This window comes from Brachyhypopomus gauderio, unplaced genomic scaffold (genome assembly GCF_052324685.1).
Source record: "Brachyhypopomus gauderio isolate BG-103 unplaced genomic scaffold, BGAUD_0.2 sc80, whole genome shotgun sequence".
Taxonomy (NCBI): Eukaryota; Metazoa; Chordata; class Actinopteri; order Gymnotiformes; family Hypopomidae; genus Brachyhypopomus; species Brachyhypopomus gauderio.
Window position 1 is genome coordinate 787,171 of NW_027506901.1, and position 17,842 is coordinate 805,012.

Here is a 17,842-nt window from a genome sequence, read left to right on the forward strand (position 1 = left end):
AGAGAGGGATCCAACTGCGGAAGTATACCGCTTTTAGTCAAATGAGTCACGTTTACAAGAAACGGCACGAGTATCACTAGCGCTAGGCGCAGTAACAACAGCAGCGTTTTCGTGGGATGGTCAGGACGGTCCAGGGTAATAACGGGGGGGCAGAATCCGGGAGGTACAGGAGGGCTAGACAGGAGGCGAGGTCTGGAGAGAAAGCAAGGGTCAAAGCACAGGAGATCGAACAGGCAATGGAAACGCTTGGTATGCTGCATGGGGACGGCAATTCTTCGCGACGAGGAAGTGGTGGGAAGGTGTATATATGTGACTGAAAAGGGGGCGTGGTAATTAGTAGCAGGTGTAGCTGGGAGGGACATATCAGACGGCATTCCTTACAGATAACTAAATAAAAACTATATAAAAAGATAAAAACGATGAAATTAATGGACATTTTCGTCAACAAATAAAAACAAGACGAAAATATTGGCCAGCTACGACATCCAATCAGACCTGATTTAGTTTAGTGAAAGGTAGGGATAAGTGAAGAGATCCAACCGTAACTACTTTAGCGTACACGGAGAGGCGGGACAAACCGGGTAACCGTCCAATCAGTACTAACGTCTTCACATCGCTCAGAACCTGGGAAGACCAAACCAGCCTGTGAACTGTGGTCACTCATGAAATTCAACTCGAAGTTACCTCGACAATGTCAGCAGGGAGAAAGATGAGCGGCGATATATGGACACATTTCTCATTTTACTTTGAGAAAAAGAAGACGGAGTGTAAACCATGTGGGACGATGATGTCAGGAAAAATACACCCGACATCTGCAGGTTACGGCATTGATGTTTTTACGGCACCCAGTTTTATATAGAATGTAATATGTATTGTTCATAACAAACTCCATATGCTTTTCAGGTAGAGCGGGCCTACTGGGGGGTATTCCAAGAAGCGGGTTAAGCGAAAAAAACGGGTAAGTTAACTCAGAATTCACGGAAAATCGAGTACTTCCGTTCCAGAAACCGAGAGAACCTGAGTCAGTTACTATAGCAACTTATGCTCTGAAACTAACCTGCTCGCTGGCAGGTTAACTTGAACCTAAATCAGAGTTACAAACACGTCATCATGACGTGTCCTTTCCTCGAGGATCATGTGGATATTGAAGCTCAGTTTATTCGCTAAGCTCTTCGTCGGGATAAAACCCCGAATAGACATAGGCCTACTATCATTTTCGGATTATTTTTAATTAACGTTATCGTTTTTCAGCACAATCCATTAGGCTACTTACATCAATAACATTATTAAGCGGCACATTTCAAATATTACACATCGCGGATCAGACCTCAATTCTCTCCAGATTTTTATACATCGCCAGATTTTTATACATAGATTTTTTTGCTAGTGGAAGTTTTTTTTATAGTGTAGAAGATGCGGAATCTGTCAGCAAAGCTACTGTATGTCGGTCTGTCCGAAAAGTATGTCTGGCATTAAAACGACTAGTGCCCAGTTTTGTGGTGTTTCTTAGGCATAAGCCAGTTATGGACATCAAAGAGGAATTTCACAGCATCGTTGGTTTGTCTTTAATTCACACGGTCAATAAAGAAATTAAGCAAAGGAGAAGCAATATATAACAAACTTCATTCCATTTACATTTTAAGGATTTCCTAGAGTGATTGGCTACATTGATGGAACCTACATATGCTACCTATTACAGCACCATTAGAACATGGAGGTGATTACATAAACAGAAAATCCATCCATAGTATTAATGTACAGGTACTAACCTTTATAATCCTTAATGAATAATGTACTTTTCTTTAATGGTAACAAAAATAACGTAGCTGTTGTAACTGACCGTTCTCCCCATCAAGATCATATGTGATGCTTCCCACCTCATCACAAATTTTGAAGCCAGATGGCCAAGATCCGTGTATGATTCCACACTGTACAACAAATCTGAATAGAGTAGGCCTGAGGTAGTTATGCTAGTTATTCACATGCAGTGTAATAGTTAAATCATTGCAAACCCTAGTGCGATTATAGGACACTATGACGGCCTCCTTCATGGAGACAGAGGGTATCCCTGCCTGTCCTATAGGCCTACCTTATGACTCCCTATTCAGATCCTGCACCTGGACCACAGTCCCGCTACAATCAGGCCCACAGCAAAACCAGGGCAAGAATTTAAATGACCCTAGGAATCCTCGAGGCCAGGTTCCAGTGCCTGAAGGGGCTCAAAGTTACCCCTGATAGGGCGTGCCACATAATAATGGCATATGTGGTATTACACAACATTGCAACCATCCAGGAAAAGCGACAGCCTACCATCTCAGACATGCCCACAGATGAGGAACCTTACATGCATGTGGGTGACAACAGAGATGGTGGAGTTTTAATATACATTACAGTCAAATTCACTGTTATGTTTCATTATTTCATTTTTCCTGTAAATAAATATATTTAAGAATATATATTAAGAATAAAATATAGTTATGTACAGCCATACCACTTTGTACAACGTTCTTATACTTCATTTTTATCTGATGCCATGTGTGTTTCACACCACTCTGATTAGACCTGGAATTAGTAAGTGTTCATTTAAAAAATATAAAAAAAACTCAATAAACCTTCTGCTAAATATAAAAATATAATTTTCACTCACACATTAACTCTGTTGGCAATTTTTTGACATGCTGACTGTCTTTCTCTAGCAGCTACCGCAGTATTACATTTACGTTTAATAATATCTAAATATTCTGCATACGCAGTCATTAATACTTCAAGCTACAGTGGTGTGAAATACGATGTTCGGCTGATTTTCGCGTTTAAGTCCATGATAAATCTTATTTAGCTGCGTTCCATTAAGAATGCCTTTTATAGTTATGCGTGAACGCGCTTCTGTCTGGGTCAACCTACTCAAAGTTGAGCGACCCTGATTACATTAACTCCGATCAGCCGTTTTGGAACTGAAAACTCTTGAGTATGTCAGATCGGGGTAAGACAACTCAGAGTTCAGGGTTAAGTTTAGAGTTTGTTAAACCCGCTTTCTGGAATACCCCCCTGGTCATCAATGTTTTGTTATTGTTATGCTCACTAAGCATAAGTTCAGGTAAATAAAGGTGTTTGGAAATCTGTTTTTGTGTATATTGCACATACAAACAATAACATTCTGTAACTGGTTAATAAATGTTTTATTTTGTGTAAGTGTATATAATGACTATTACACCATTTATATTTTAGTCATGTAAATTCTTTTGATAATTAGTCGCCTAAATTCTAATTATAAGTACTTAAATAAGGACTTAAACTAGACTAAAACTAAAAACAGCTCCAATTACTAAAACTAAATGACATTTTAGTCAAAAGACCAAGTCTAAAACTAAATAAACGACCCCGCTGTTGCTAGGTGTGTGCGGTGTACGACCCCGCTGTTGCTAGGCGTGTGCGGTGTACGACCCCGCTGTTGCTAGGTGTGCAGATGCTGTATGTCTCCCTCCTGCACTTAGCAGTTATTTTAATTTATTGCAGTTCTTTTTGTTTCATTTTGGCGTCATGTTAACTACTTTAAAAAAGTCATAAAATGTCATGTTCAGTACTTACAAACATCATAAAAGGTCATGTTCAGTACTTGGTGGTAATTGCTTTGTAGTGAACGGTAGGTTAAAGATGTTAAGAACGTGGGTTAAAGGTTAAAAGTAGGTTAAATATGTTAAGAACGTGGGTTAAAGGTTAAAAGTAGGTTAAATATGTTAAGAACGTGGGTTAAAGGTTAAAAGTAGGTTAAAGATGTTAAGAATGTGGGTTAAAGGTTAAACGTAGGTTAAATATGTTAAGAACGTTGGTTAAAGGTTAAAAGTAGGTTAAAGATGTTAAGAATGTATGTTAAAGATGTCCAGACGGTGGATCTCTTTCCCTGAGACCCTCTAGCTGGTCTATATTGCAGACATCTGCTTTTTTTGGGGTCTTTTTGCCTTCAGTTTTAGCTTTATTGAGTGAAATACTCAGTAGGAATCAGGTTGGGAACTGATGTGGACAGCCAATCACAATCCACTTTGGGGCCCTTATGAGTCCAGCCTGCATTACGAGTCTTGTTTTTCCTCTTTTGAGGCAGGGCAGTGCTCTGTTTGGAGGGTGGTACGGTCCTGGTGTGATGCCTCAGACTCATTATTGATGCCATAGAGTCTAGATGCAAATTCCACCTCTAGAATAAGCAGCCCTAGAATGAACAATATAAACTTGACAGCTTTTGTTTGCTTTCCTGTACATGGGTTATTGAGGCCATGTGTCAAATTACTCATCATGTGCACTTCTAGTCTCCTACAGATATATGATGGATTATGAATTCTGTAAGACTCAGTATATAGTTGAATTAAAACTAACCATCTGTAATTTGCAAACATCATTTCAAATTCAACAGTGTGAAGTAACGTCTAAACACTTTAACGGTCCAGTTCCCATTTTGTGTTGCTGGAACACTTGTGTTTGAACATGGGAACAAATATCATCACACTTGCATTTTTTTGCATTTTTGTTACATTATTTTACAACTTAAATAAACATTTAACATTTCTGAATTAATCAGTCAGATAAAGAAACATTTACACATAGTTGTAGATATTAATCAGCTTTATTTCAGCACCATGTCGCTGTCCACTTCAGTCCTTCAGAGCAGAACACAGAATTTCTCCCTTGAGCGTCAAATCGGTGGTAAAATGTCACTTCCAGACCTGGTGAACTGCAGGAAAATACGTCCGATTTTCCTTCAAACTTAGCTAATTAAAAATAAGTAAATACATATACTCATAAATACATAAACTCTTTCCTTTGGATCCGAAATAATTGTATTTATTCAACAGAAACTGGATAGTCTCGGCATGTTCGGTCGACTGTGCGTAATTTCAGTGTATCTTGATCTCACTCATGCAAAGGGACATGTGCTGACATACAGTATGTACTCGTGAATGTTAACGCCCTCATTTGTGAGAAGACGTCATCTGTGTGTAACCCCGTAGAGGCAACATAGGATCACCATAACAAATTCAGAGAAAACTAAAGTTACAGATAATTATGCTGAAATAAAGAATTTTCATTATGAATCATTCATATGTTTCGTCAAAATGCAGACGAGTGCTTACTGGGGTGAGCACAGCCCTGACGTCCTTGACGGTGGTCCAGCAGTGCTGTGTCTTTAAAGCGGAGCGATGCACCACAGCTCAGTGGATGTATCGCTCCTTCAGCTGTTAGGAAACGACCCCCCTTACACACACCACGCAAACCTGTTCAACAAACACTGAATGATGACATTGAAAAACAACGCAGCTTCTCTGTTTCTGTCCTCTCTACTCCTACATTCTCTCTCTTTCTCTCTCTCTGTCTGTCTTTCTCTCTCATTCTGTCTTTCTCTCTGTCTCTTTCTACTCTTTTTTTACATCTGTTTGATTGAAGCAAAAATGTTCTTCCTTTTCCTCTCGTCACTCTCTCCCTGCGTCTGCTGCCCCTTCCCTCCCCCTCTCTCTCCCTCCCTCCCCCTCTCTTCCTCCCTCCCCCTCTCTCCCTCCCTCCGTCTCTCTTTCTCTCTCTCTCTCTGCCTCTCTCTTTCTCTCTCTCACTGCAGTATGCTGTACTGCTATCCGTGAGTGACTGTGTGGAACAGGAGTGACTGCAGTATGAGGCACTAGTGTCCGACCGCTCTGACCTGCGCCACACACGCGTGTGTGTTTGCCGACGTTGGATTTAAACGCTGGGAATTTTTGCAATCCTCGTGCTCACATCTGCATCTGTGCGGAGACGGAGCTTTTGTATTTTTAGATGCTCTAAGCTAAACCTGGTACCCCCCCCCCCCCACACACACACAGGGCTGGCTCCTCCCACACTGCCCCCCCGCACCTCGACAGACGGACAGCATTCCAAACGGTCGCAGCGCAAGACCAGGAGCTTACTCTCTCTCACACACACACACACACACACACACATTCACACACACACACACACACACATTCACACACACCCTGGTGGATTTTTCATCTGTTTCTTTCATGGGACTATTCAAAACCTGGAAATATTTTGATATATTTTTTTGCAGCCAGCTGGATTGAACCCTGCTGGGCGCTGGGCGCTCTGACGTGTACTGGGTGTTTGTTCGTTAGGAGCAACAGTCTCATGTGTGGATACTGCAGCAATCTGGTCTGGATTCTAACCTGGAGGGCATGAGGACCCAGAGGAGAGCCAGACCCTGAGCTCCGACCGCTGCCGCTGCTGCTACTGCTGTGATACTACTGAGGTGCTGTCTGCTTCTGTACCAGGGATTTGATCGAGCATGTGTGTCTGTCTGCATGTGTGTGTGTGTGTGTGTGTGTATGTGTGTGTGTTTAACGGAGAGTGAGACTGTGTGTATTTTAACTGAGCATGTGTGTGTGTATAATGGAGAGGGATAGTGTGTGTATCTTACTATGTGGGCATGTGTCGCAGTTTGTTTCTTATATAGCAGAGCATTCCTATTATATCTAGTCCCTGACTGCTGTGTGTGTGTGTGTGTGTGTGTGTGTATGGTGTGGTGTGTGTGTGGTGGTGTGGTGTGTGTGTGGTGGTGTGTGTGTGTGTGTTTGTGGTGTGCATGTGTGTGTGTGTTTATGATATGTGTGTGTGTGGTGTGTGTGTGTTTGTGGTGTGTGTTATGTGTGTTTGTTTGTGGTGTGTGTGTGTGCGCGCATGTGCGTGTGTGTGTGTGTGTCTGCGTGCATGTGTGTGTGGTGTGTGTGTGTGTGCGTGCATGTGTGTGTGGTGTGTGTGTGTGTGCATGTGTGTGTATGTGTGGTGTGGTGTGTGTGTGTGGTGTGTGTATGTGTGTGTGTGCGTGTGTGGTGTGTGTGTGCGTGGGCATGTGTGTGTATGTGTGGTGTGTGTGTGTGTGGTGTGTGTATGTGTGTGTGTGTGTGTGTGCTGGTGTGTGTGTGTGTGCTGGTGTGTGTATGTGTGGTGTGTGTGTGTGTGTGTGGTGTGTGTATGTGTGTGTGTGTGTGTGTGTGGTGTGTGCTGGTGTGTGGTGTGTGCTGGTGTGTGTGTGTGTGTGTGTGTGTGTGTGTGTGTGTGTGTGTGTGTGTGTGTGTGCGTGTGTGTGTTATAGGATGCTCATGCCTCGTGAGGGCGGGAGGGATGAAGCTCAGAAGCTACACAGGAAGTGGATGAAGCACCAGGCCTTCATGACGGAGCTGGCCCATAACAGAGAGTGTCTGAACAAGACTGAACATGTGAGTGACCCGGATGAGCAGAGCAGAGGGGAGAAGGAGAGAAGAGAAGGAGAGAAAAAGAGGAGAGAAGGAGAGAAAGAGAGGAGAGAAGGAGAAGGAGAGGAGAGAAGGAGAGAAAGAGGAGAGAAGGAGAGAAAGAGAGGAGAGATGGAGAAGGAGAGGAGAGAAGGAGAGAAAGAGAGGAGAGAAGGAGAGAAAGAGAGGAGAGAAGGAGAAGGAGAGGAGAGAAGGAGAGAAAGAGAGGAGAGAAGGAGAAGGAGAGGAGAGAAGGAGAAGGAGAGGAGAGAAGGAGAGAAAGAGAGGAGAGAAGGAGAGAAAGAGAGGAGAGAAGGAGAGGGGAGTAAAAGGTTCAGATCTGAGATAAGAAAGGAGAGGAGAGAATGAGAGAAAGGTGGAAAAAGAAGAAAGCTTCTGATGAAGAGAAAGACAACAGGGTGATTTTGTGACAGGTGAGGGTGAGAGAAGTGTAAACGGAGAAAGGTGTAAGAGAGACAGACTGCTGTATGCAGGAAAATGAGACAGACAGCTGTGTGCATGTAAGAATAGACATACAGTATGAGAACAAGTAAAAGGTCCAGAGATTAGGGTTCCATAAAGACGGGGACAGGGGACCCAAACATGACCCTTTTAATCTCAGATGGCCATGTGTGAGGAAAACCTGGAGATGTATATATAGGCATGTACAATATATTAATCATTATCACAGAAATGTAAAATATTAATACAGTCAAACACTGGCCTTTACAGCTCTGATACACTCGAACACTTGCCTTTAGGGCACTGATACAGTAGAACACTGGCCTTTAGGGCACTGATAAAGTCGAACTTTGGCCTTTAGGGCACTGATACAGTCAAACTCTGGCCTTTAGGGCAGGGCCCCTGTCACAACATCCTTGCCCCCCTATGCCCCCTCCTAAATGAGGTGCGGTTTAAAACGCATCATTTTGTGAATGGCGATAAAGCAGCAGTAGTATTGGCTACTTAGCCCAGACCTTCTAACACCTACTGGTTCCAGTTTGGCCCCCCCAGTTCAGATAGTCTAGAACCTCCACTGGTTTGAACATGGTGTGATTGGTGAAATGTAAACACTTTATGTACACACCATAACCAGAGAAGGTGTGCAAGGATGTTGGACAAATAGTTAGCCTCTCTATGAATATTGTGGACCCTTGATGGCCCATTATTGAGAAAAATCCCAAATCTGCACTGACTTAGTAGCACATTTGTGTGTGTGTGTGTGTGTGTGTGTGTGCCCTTCAGTATGTTAGGACCTGGTAGCACATGTGTGTGTGTGTGTGTGTGTGCCCTTCAGTAAGTGTTAGGACCTTGTAGCACATGTGTGTGTGTGTGTGTTTGTGTGTGCCCTTCAGTATGTGTTAGGACCTTGTAGCACGTGTGTGTGTGTGTGTGTGTGTGTGTGTGTGTGCGCGTGCCCTTCAGACCTGGTAGCACATGTGTATCAAGGAGGTTTTGTACAAGGTGGTGTTGAATGCACACAGTACTGAGTGTGATGCTGAGTGATATAGTGTCAGTCCAAGACCAGAACTTGAACACATTAAGAACAACACAGTGTTCAATGTTCTGGAGACGCGGCTTCATGTAGCATCAGAGGACACATTGAGTTCCCTTCAAAACTCAGACAGAAGCAAACAGCTGAGAGTGCAGATGTCATATGACACGGGTAGTGCAGCTCCTACCCATACCCATGGAATACCTTAACACCTTACACCTTAACTCCTTAACACCTTACACCTTAACTCCTTAACACCTTACACCATAACTACTTAACACCTTACATCTTAAAACCGTAACACCTTAGACCTTAACTCCTTAACACCTTAACACCTTACACATCACCTCCTTAACACATTACATCTTAAAACCATAACTCCTTAACACCTTACATCTTAACACCTTAACTTCTTAACACCTTACACCATACCTCCTTAACACCTTACATCTTAAAACCTTAACACCTTAGACCTTAACTCCTTAACACCTTACATCTTAACACGTTATCTCCTTAACATCTTACACCTTACCTCCTTAACACCTTACATCTTAAAACCTTAACTCCTTAACACCTTACATCTTAACACCTTAACTCCTTAACACCGTACACCTTACCTCCTTAACACCTTACATCTTAAAACCTTAACACCGTAGACCTTAACACCTTACACCTTACCTCCTTAACACCTTAAATCTTAAAACCTTAACACCTTAGACCTTAACTCCTTAACAGCTTAACACCTTACATTTTAACACCTTGACTCCTTAACACCTTACATCTTAAAACCTTAACACCTTAGACCTTAACTCCTTAACACCTTACACCTTAACACCATAGACCTTAACTCCTTCATACCTTACACCTTAACACCTTAGACCTTAACTCCTTAACACCTTAACACCTTACATCTTAACACCTTAACTCCTTAACGCCTTACCTCCTTAACACCTTACATATTAAAACTAGTGCTGTCAATTCCAGGTACCGTGATTAAAAGTCCTCACCAGGATTTTGCTCAGGCTCACTAATTAAAACCTTAACACCTTAGACCTTAACTCCTTAACACCTTACACCTTACCTCCTTAACACCTTACATATTAAAACCTTAACACCTTAGACCTTAACTCCTTAACACCTTACACCATACCTCCTTAACACCTTATGTATTAAAACCTTAACACCTTAGACCTTAACTCCTTAACACCATAACACCTTACACCTTAATTCCTTACATCTTAACACCTTACACCTTAACTCCTTAACACCTTACATCTTAACACCTTAACACCTTAAATCCTAACACATTAACACCTTACCACCTTACGTCATAACACCTTACCACCTTACATATTAACACCTTACATATTAACACTTTACACCTTAAATCTTAGCACCATAACACCTTACATCTCAACACCTTACATCTTAACACCTTACACCTTAACACTTTTCACCTTAACACCTTACATCTTTGTCACAGGCCTGGAACTATACAAATAAAAATGCTGATAATCTATCAGCAATCAGTCTGTCTGATGAATCTATCTGTTAACACAGCTGGTATTAACCTCATCTGTTAAAATGGCTGGTTTTATTAAATGTTCAATTTAATAAATGCTTGTAAACAGAGCAGAGTGACTGCAAGGTGTTGGGTGGTGCTGGGTCAGGGGTCAGGGGTATGGGCCAGGGCTCTGGGTCAGGGGTCAGGAGTCTGAGTCAGGGCTCTGGGCCAGGGATCTGGGTCAGGGGTCAGGGCAGGGTTCTGTGGGTGCGCTTGGGGATCTTGGCTGTTGTAAACAGACTAGGGTTGGGGTTGGGGTTGGGGTTAGGGGGTGTAAGGTGGTGTGTGTAAGGAGGGTTGGCCCTCCACCATGGGACTCTGCAGCTCTGCTATGCTGTTCTAATGTTATTTACCAATTGAATGGGTCAGTATTACTGTTAGTAAGTGTAATATGGGTGATTAGGAAGTATTTTGGTAGGATACTGAGTAATGTAGGCCTGAGTCCCCAATGGGAAGACAGACATATACTGCTAATGAACAGACATATACTGATCATAATCATATACTGATCATAAACATACTGATCTTAAGCATCTTGTATGTATAATGTAAATGTATATAAGCTCCATTTTAGCTGAATACAGCACCTTCTGCTGTGCTAAGTTCTTCGCTAACAGCGCTGCTAGGAGATCTCTGATGGATATGTAGTTCAGTTTTCTACGAGACCATCTGACATCAGGGTGGGCTACACTGTAATACAGTGTGTGGTGAGACCATCTAACATCAGGGTGGGCTACACTACAATACAGTGTGTGGTGAGACCATCTAACATCAGGGTGGGCTACACTACAATACAGTGTGGTGAGACCATCTAACATCAGGGTGGGCTACACTACAATACAGTGTGTGGTGAGACCGTCTGACATCAGGGCGGGCTACACTGCAATACAGTGTGTGGTGAGACCATCTGACATTAGAGTGGGCTACACTACAATACAGTGTATGGTGAGACCGTCTGACATTAGGGTGGGCTACACTACAATACAGTGTGTGGTGAGACCGTCTAACATCAGGGTGGGCTACACTACAATACAGTGTGTGGTGAGACCATCTGACATCAGGGTGGGCTACACTACAATACAGTGTGTGGTGAGACCATCTGACATCAGGGCGGGTTACACTGCAATACAGTGTGTGATGAGACAGTCTTGACATCAGGTTGGGCTACACTAGTACAGTATGTGGTGAGACAGACTGACATCTGGCTGGGCTACACTGCAGTACAGTGTGTGGTGAGACAGTCTTGACATCTGGCCGGGCTACACTGCATTACAGTGTGTGGTGAGACAGTCTGACATCTGGCTGGGTTACACTGCAATACAGTGTGTGGTGAGACCGTCTGACAGCAGAGTGGGCTACACTGCAATATGGTGTGTGGTGAGACCGTCTGACATTACCCACCCTGACCCACCCTAACCCTAACCCTGACCCACCCTTATCCACCCTAACCCTGACCCACTCTTACCCAGCCTAACCCACCCTACCCCACCCTGACCCTACCCCTAACCCACCCTAACCCAACCTTTACTGGTTTGCTGCACATCCAGGAACTTTCATGTGGTATGGTGCAATATACAATACAGTACTGAGAGATATACAGTACCAAAACCTTTATCAACTTTTGGTAACAGTTTATATGGTGTTTGTCTAGTATATGTTTGTGTGTGCAAATTGCTCTCATACTGTAGGTGTTTTAGTGGAATTCCATGTAGAATTTGCTGCACAACTGTAGAGTGGGTGCTGTTCTGTGTGGTGAACCCAGACGGGCATTCTGGGTAATGTTCAACTCAGCTGGCTGTTCAGTGACACAAAGCAAACGTCTTTTTTGCAGGTTATCATTCTGTGATGATTTCTGGCTCAGACTCACATAGCAACACTTTTGCAGTTTGTGTTGGAAATGTTGCATAATTTTATTTTAATGACAAACATCTTAGTGCTACATGACGGAGTGGGTCTGTTTGTATTTTTAATGATTAATTTTACTATTTTAAAAGAGAAAAATTTCAAAGGCTCAGGGCCAACAGCCTTGAGGTTTAGGTCTTCCTAACAGGCTGAGAACCTGCTGCGTGATGAACTGATATTTAGAGGGACAGTATGAACATGTCTCTGTTAGTTCCACAATAGTGTTTTTGGTTTTCAGGAGTCCTACGTGAAATTCTCCACATTTCTCCGGTTAGGGTCAGATAACCCTGTATGATCCAGGATATGGTCCTCTCTGCTTTCTCTTTCACAGCGTAACACCATCTACTGGAGATTATAAAAATATGGAAATGGAAATCTTTAAGTAATCTGTAATCTATAAGTATCTAACCATTTTTTATTAGTTGCAAAGCATTGTGAGAACTATGAAGAACAGTGTAGTTCAGTGGAATATTCTCAATGGCTCCAGACACTGTATATTTGATTTTGTCCCACTGAAAAAATCTGACACAGATGTGTGTGTTTAATCTTGGTCACCTGAACTAAAAACGTTCATAGGTGATGTAACCTTTCCATAACTGCACTAAAAATGATAGAACACACATTTCAAAACAATTGTACCTGAGTGGTGTAATTAAATACAAATCTGACATTGTAGTTAATGAGATTAGAACCAAGAGAATTGAAGAACGATCTCATTACTCTAACCTTTAGAGATTTACAGTAAATCTTACATTGTTCACCTTCAGTCTAAACGAACACTTAGTCTGGATGTCGGGTATAGGCAGTACTAGGGTTTATTGGCAGTCATGGTCTGGTGGTGGGGAACCGGTCTTGTAACTGAATTCTCAGGCCCTAGACTATGACTGAAGTGCCCCTGAGCACTTAACCCCAACTGTTCCACAGGTGCTGGGACTAGGGTTAGTTCAGATGTAGAAAGTATTGAGGAATGATCGTTGTATAAATGTAGTGGAGAAACAGGTAGACATTAGTACTGTGAAATGTAGTGGAGTGAAAATAAAAAGACTCCAAAAATAGGAATACTTGAAGTATACTAAAGTATAAATACTTCAAGACTGCATTTGAGTAATGTAATATGTGTATGGTTCAGTAAATGCCATATAGAAATGTATCTATTTTCAGGAGTGGTGCAGCTCCAGTCAGTGGTTGTGTAGCTACACACAACACAACACACTCTGCCCAAGTCCACACTACAGCAGTTTTACACTTTATCTACCACTTCAATTCCTGCACTTCCACACTGATAACATCTACAATTCATGTTGAGCTGCAGTGACATGATCTGTAGTGACCTTTGGTAAACCCTGGTGATCTCCAGTAAACTGTTGTCACCTGTAATGATCTCTAGTGAACTCTAGTGATCTGTACAGAGCTGTAATGGACTGCTATACAGCTGCTAGAACTGCTAGATCAGGGTCATTGGGTGTGAACTGGATCCTGCAGTAACTTTATACCCCTTTCAGATTTCTGCAAACTTGAGATTTCAGGATGGTGGCAGAATGTTGCAGTTTTCTAGATGGTTCTAGAACCTGTTTCTGTGTTAGTCCAGGCTGCTGTATTTGGTTTACATGTGGGGTGTTGCAGTGTTTGATGTCGTAAGTCTATGAAATACTTGACCTAAAAATGTTTTTACTTTTTGTGAAGAATATTAAGTATGATTTTAGCTATAGACTTATTACCATAGATTAACTGGGGTATTCAAGATATGTGGAAACCAATCACAGACCATGCTTTTATTGTGGAAACCAATCACAGACCATGCTTTTATTGTGGAAACCACTCACAGGCCATGCTCTTATTGTGGAAACCACTCACAGGCCATGCTTTTATTGTGGAAACAACTCACAGGCCATGCTTTTATTGTGGAAACCACTCACATGCCATGCTTTTATTATGGAAACCATGGCATGTGAGTGGTTTCCACAATAAAAGCATGGCCTATGAGTTTATTGTAGACACCACACATAGGCCATGCTTTTATTGTGGAAACCACTCACAGGCCATGCTCAGCCATGTTCTTATTGAGGAACCCGTTCATAGGCCATGCTCTTATTGTGGACATCTTTCATAGGTCATGCTCTTATTGTGGAAATCTTTCATAGGTCATGCTCTTATTGTGGAAATCTTTCATAGGTAATGATCTTATAGTGGAAATATTTCATAAGTCATGCTCTTATTGTGGAAATCTTTCATAGGCCATGCTCTTATTGTGGAAACCTTTCATACGTCATGCTCTTGTTGTGGAAATCTTTCATAGGCCATGCTCTTATTGTGGAAATATTTCATGTCATGCTCTTATTGTGGAAATCGTTCATAGGCCATGCTCTTATTGTGGAAACCTTTCATACGTCATGCTCTTATTGTGGAAATCTTTCATAGGTCATGCTCTTATTGTGGAAATATTTCATAGGTCATGCTCTTATTGTGGAAATCGTTCATAGGCTATGCTCTTATTGTGGAAATCGTTCATAGGCTATGCTCTTATTGTGGAAATCTTTCATAGGTCATGCTCTTATAGTGGAAATCTTTCATAGGTCATGCTCTTATTGTGGAAATCGTTCATAGGTCATACTCTTATTGTGGAAATCGTTCATAGGCTATGCTCTTATTGTGGAAATCTTTCATAGGTCATGCTCTTATAGTGGAAATCTTTCATAGGTCATGCTCTTATTGTGGAAATCTTTCATAGGTCATGCTCTTATTGTGGAAATCGTTCATAGGTCATACTCTTATTGTGGAAATCGTTCATAGGCTATGCTCTTATTGTGGAAATCTTTCATAGGTCATGCTCTTATAGTGGAAATATTTCATAGGTCATGCTCTTATTGTGGAAATCTTTCATAGGTCATGCTCTTATTGTGGAAATCTTTCATAGGTCATGCTCTTATTGGTTCCTAAATACAACAGTCATAATGCATAATTCTGATGTCATTCTGATTGGACATGATGTGAGTTACTAGAGCTGGGCCAAAAACAGTGTGCCTGTCCTGCATGTGTATGTGAGTGTGTGTGTGTACCTGTGTGTGTGTGTGTGTATGTGTGTGCGTGTGTGTGTGTTTGTATGTGTGTGTGTATGTGTATGCATTTATGTATGTATGTATGTGTGTGTGTATGTATGTACGTGTGTGTGTGTGTATGTATGTATGTGTATGTGTGTGTGTGTGTGTGTGTGTGTATGTATGTATGTGTATGCTTGTGTGTGTGTGCGTGTGTGTGTGTGTGTGTGTGTGAGAGAGAGAGAGAGAGAGAGAGAGAGAGAGAGAGAGGGAGGTTGGGGAGAGAAAAAGAGAAAGGTGAGTTAATGAGACTGGTACCTGAGAAACAACAGAAGCGGTGATTCAGCGTCCTGTTTTGATTGGAGAACTCTGTGTCCCTCTGTGCTCGACCCTCCCCCAACCAGCAGTCTTACTAAAAACTGCTTCTCCATGACAGGCAGGCCAGTAGGCCAATCAGACGCTGTGTGGATGTCCTTACACCTGACCTTGCCTGCTAGGGTTAGCAGCAGAGGACAAATCACACTACTGAAACACACACACACACACACACACACACACACACACACACACACACACACACACACACACACACACATTTGCTCACTAGTGTGTGTGTGAACAGCATTTAAATTAAAATTAAATTTCATTTGAATGCATATGATGAGTTTGTGTGAGATTGTACATACATGTGTGTGTATGTCTTTGTGAGTGTGTGTATGAATGTGATGTGTGAGTGTGTGTGGTATATATGTGTGTATGTGTAGTGATGGTGTATGTGGAGTGTGTTTGGTTAATATGTGTGGGCTGTTTGTGTGTACTGTATATGTGTAGGGTTGTGTGTGGGCCATGTGTGTGTGAGTGTGTGTGTGGGAGTATATGTGGAACATGAGTGTGTGTGAGTGTGCTGCATATGTGTGTGTGTATGTGGGCCGTGAGTGTGAGTGTATGTGGGCCGTGTGTGTGTGAGTGGTGGGTGTATGTGGGCTGTGTGTGTGTGTGTGTGAGTGGTGGGTGTATGTGGGCCGTGTGTGTGTGAGTGGTGGGTGTATGTGGGCTGTGTGTGTGTGTGTGAGTGGTGGGTGTATGTGGGCTGTGTGTGTGTGAGTGTACTGTATATGTGTGGGTCAGTAGCGAACCGTGACCATAATACCTGGACCCACTTACATCCCCCCCGAAAAAAAATTAGTTTCCTCTCCTAAGTAACTGCAGGGTTGCCAACTCTCACGCATTTGACCGTCTTCACACGCTCTCACGCCACACATCCGATTTCTCACGCCAAAAAAAAATCCAGTTTATTTACCTCTGATTCACATCTATGATTCAATGAGTTACTAGTTCGCTCTGCCCCCCCCCCCCCCCCCCCCCTCAACAATTTACACTCGCCACCTCCTCCAGGTTCAAATCTCACTCCAAGCGATCTTCAAAAGTTGGCAACCCTGTAACTGCAATAAAAAATGTTTTTTAATTGGGACGACAGTGCAGCTTTAGAAACTAATGTTGCCACCTGTCCCGGTTTTCCTGGGACTGTCCCGGTTTTCCTGGGACTGTCCCGGTTTTCACATGCTTGTCCCGGTTTGTCCCGGTTTTTCTTCTTTTTAATATTCGGTCTCGGCAAAAAAAGCTAGGTTAGTTCAAACCACGATTCAGACTGTTTCTGCACACTTTAAATCTGTTTTTTTCTCGCTGTGTCCATTTTAAACCCCTCCGGTAACATTTAACATTCGCCCCCTCCCTGCTCAACAACTTATGTTCCCCAATCGCTCAACAACTTACACCCCCCCCCCCCCCCCGCTCAACAACTTACGTTCACCCCCCCCCCACCCCCCGCTCAATAACTTGACAGTCTCCTTGTTTTTTGTCAGACATAGGTGGCAACCCTATTAGAAACGCAATAACCAATAATATCTGTACTAGATAACTTCTTAAGCAAAATAAGGTTCCAACAAAATGAGGTTCACAGCTCCGTGTTCCTCGGGAGCGGAATATGTAAACAACGCGCACGAGGACATCAAAGGACTGAATCAAAACTAGCTAGCGGTGGTACGCTAACGACAGCTAGCGTCGCCACAGTGGGCGGAAATTATCATACAGTTAAGCCCACCCACTAAGAGGGAAGATATGATTGGGCAATTTTACTGTCATTTGAAACTGGTATTGTGCTGTACAGGCCCTCTGTAAACGAACAGTGGGCATCACAATGCTGATAGGGGGAGACACAGGCTCACAAGCTTCCACTTAACCCCTCACCTTCTAACACAGATTGAATAGACACGGGTGAATAATTTATTTACTTATATATTTGTAATTGTTTAGATGTCGATTGTCAAACTGTAAGTAGATAAAATAAAATTGGATAAATTATATTATATATATTTATGTTTTAAGAATATTTTAGGCCCTCTGAGAGGGCGTAGAGGGCCCTGACGGTTGCCCACTGGTGTGGGAGTATGTGGGGTGTGTGTGTGTGTGTGTGAGGGTGAGTGTGTGTGTGCTGTATATGTGTGGGGGTGTATGTGGGGTGTGTGTGAGTGTGTGTGTGTTGTATATGTGTGCGTGTGCTGTATGTGTATGTGTGTATATGTGTGTGGTGTAAGTGTGT

General features: G+C 42.6%; 1 protein-coding gene across 1 annotated transcript in view; it reads left to right on the top strand.

The window, feature by feature from the left end:
* The first annotated feature begins 5,597 nt into the window (after positions 1-5,597).
* sptbn4a (spectrin, beta, non-erythrocytic 4a) overlaps positions 5,598-17,842 on the top strand; it is a 66,113-nt gene continuing 53,868 nt past the window's right edge. The window contains exons 1-2 of the mRNA XM_076991054.1: positions 5,598-6,265; positions 7,109-7,232. Coding sequence (XP_076847169.1) covers positions 7,110-7,232 — 123 coding nt within the window. The 5' untranslated portion in view covers positions 5,598-6,265; position 7,109. The remainder of the gene's footprint in view (positions 6,266-7,108; positions 7,233-17,842) is intronic.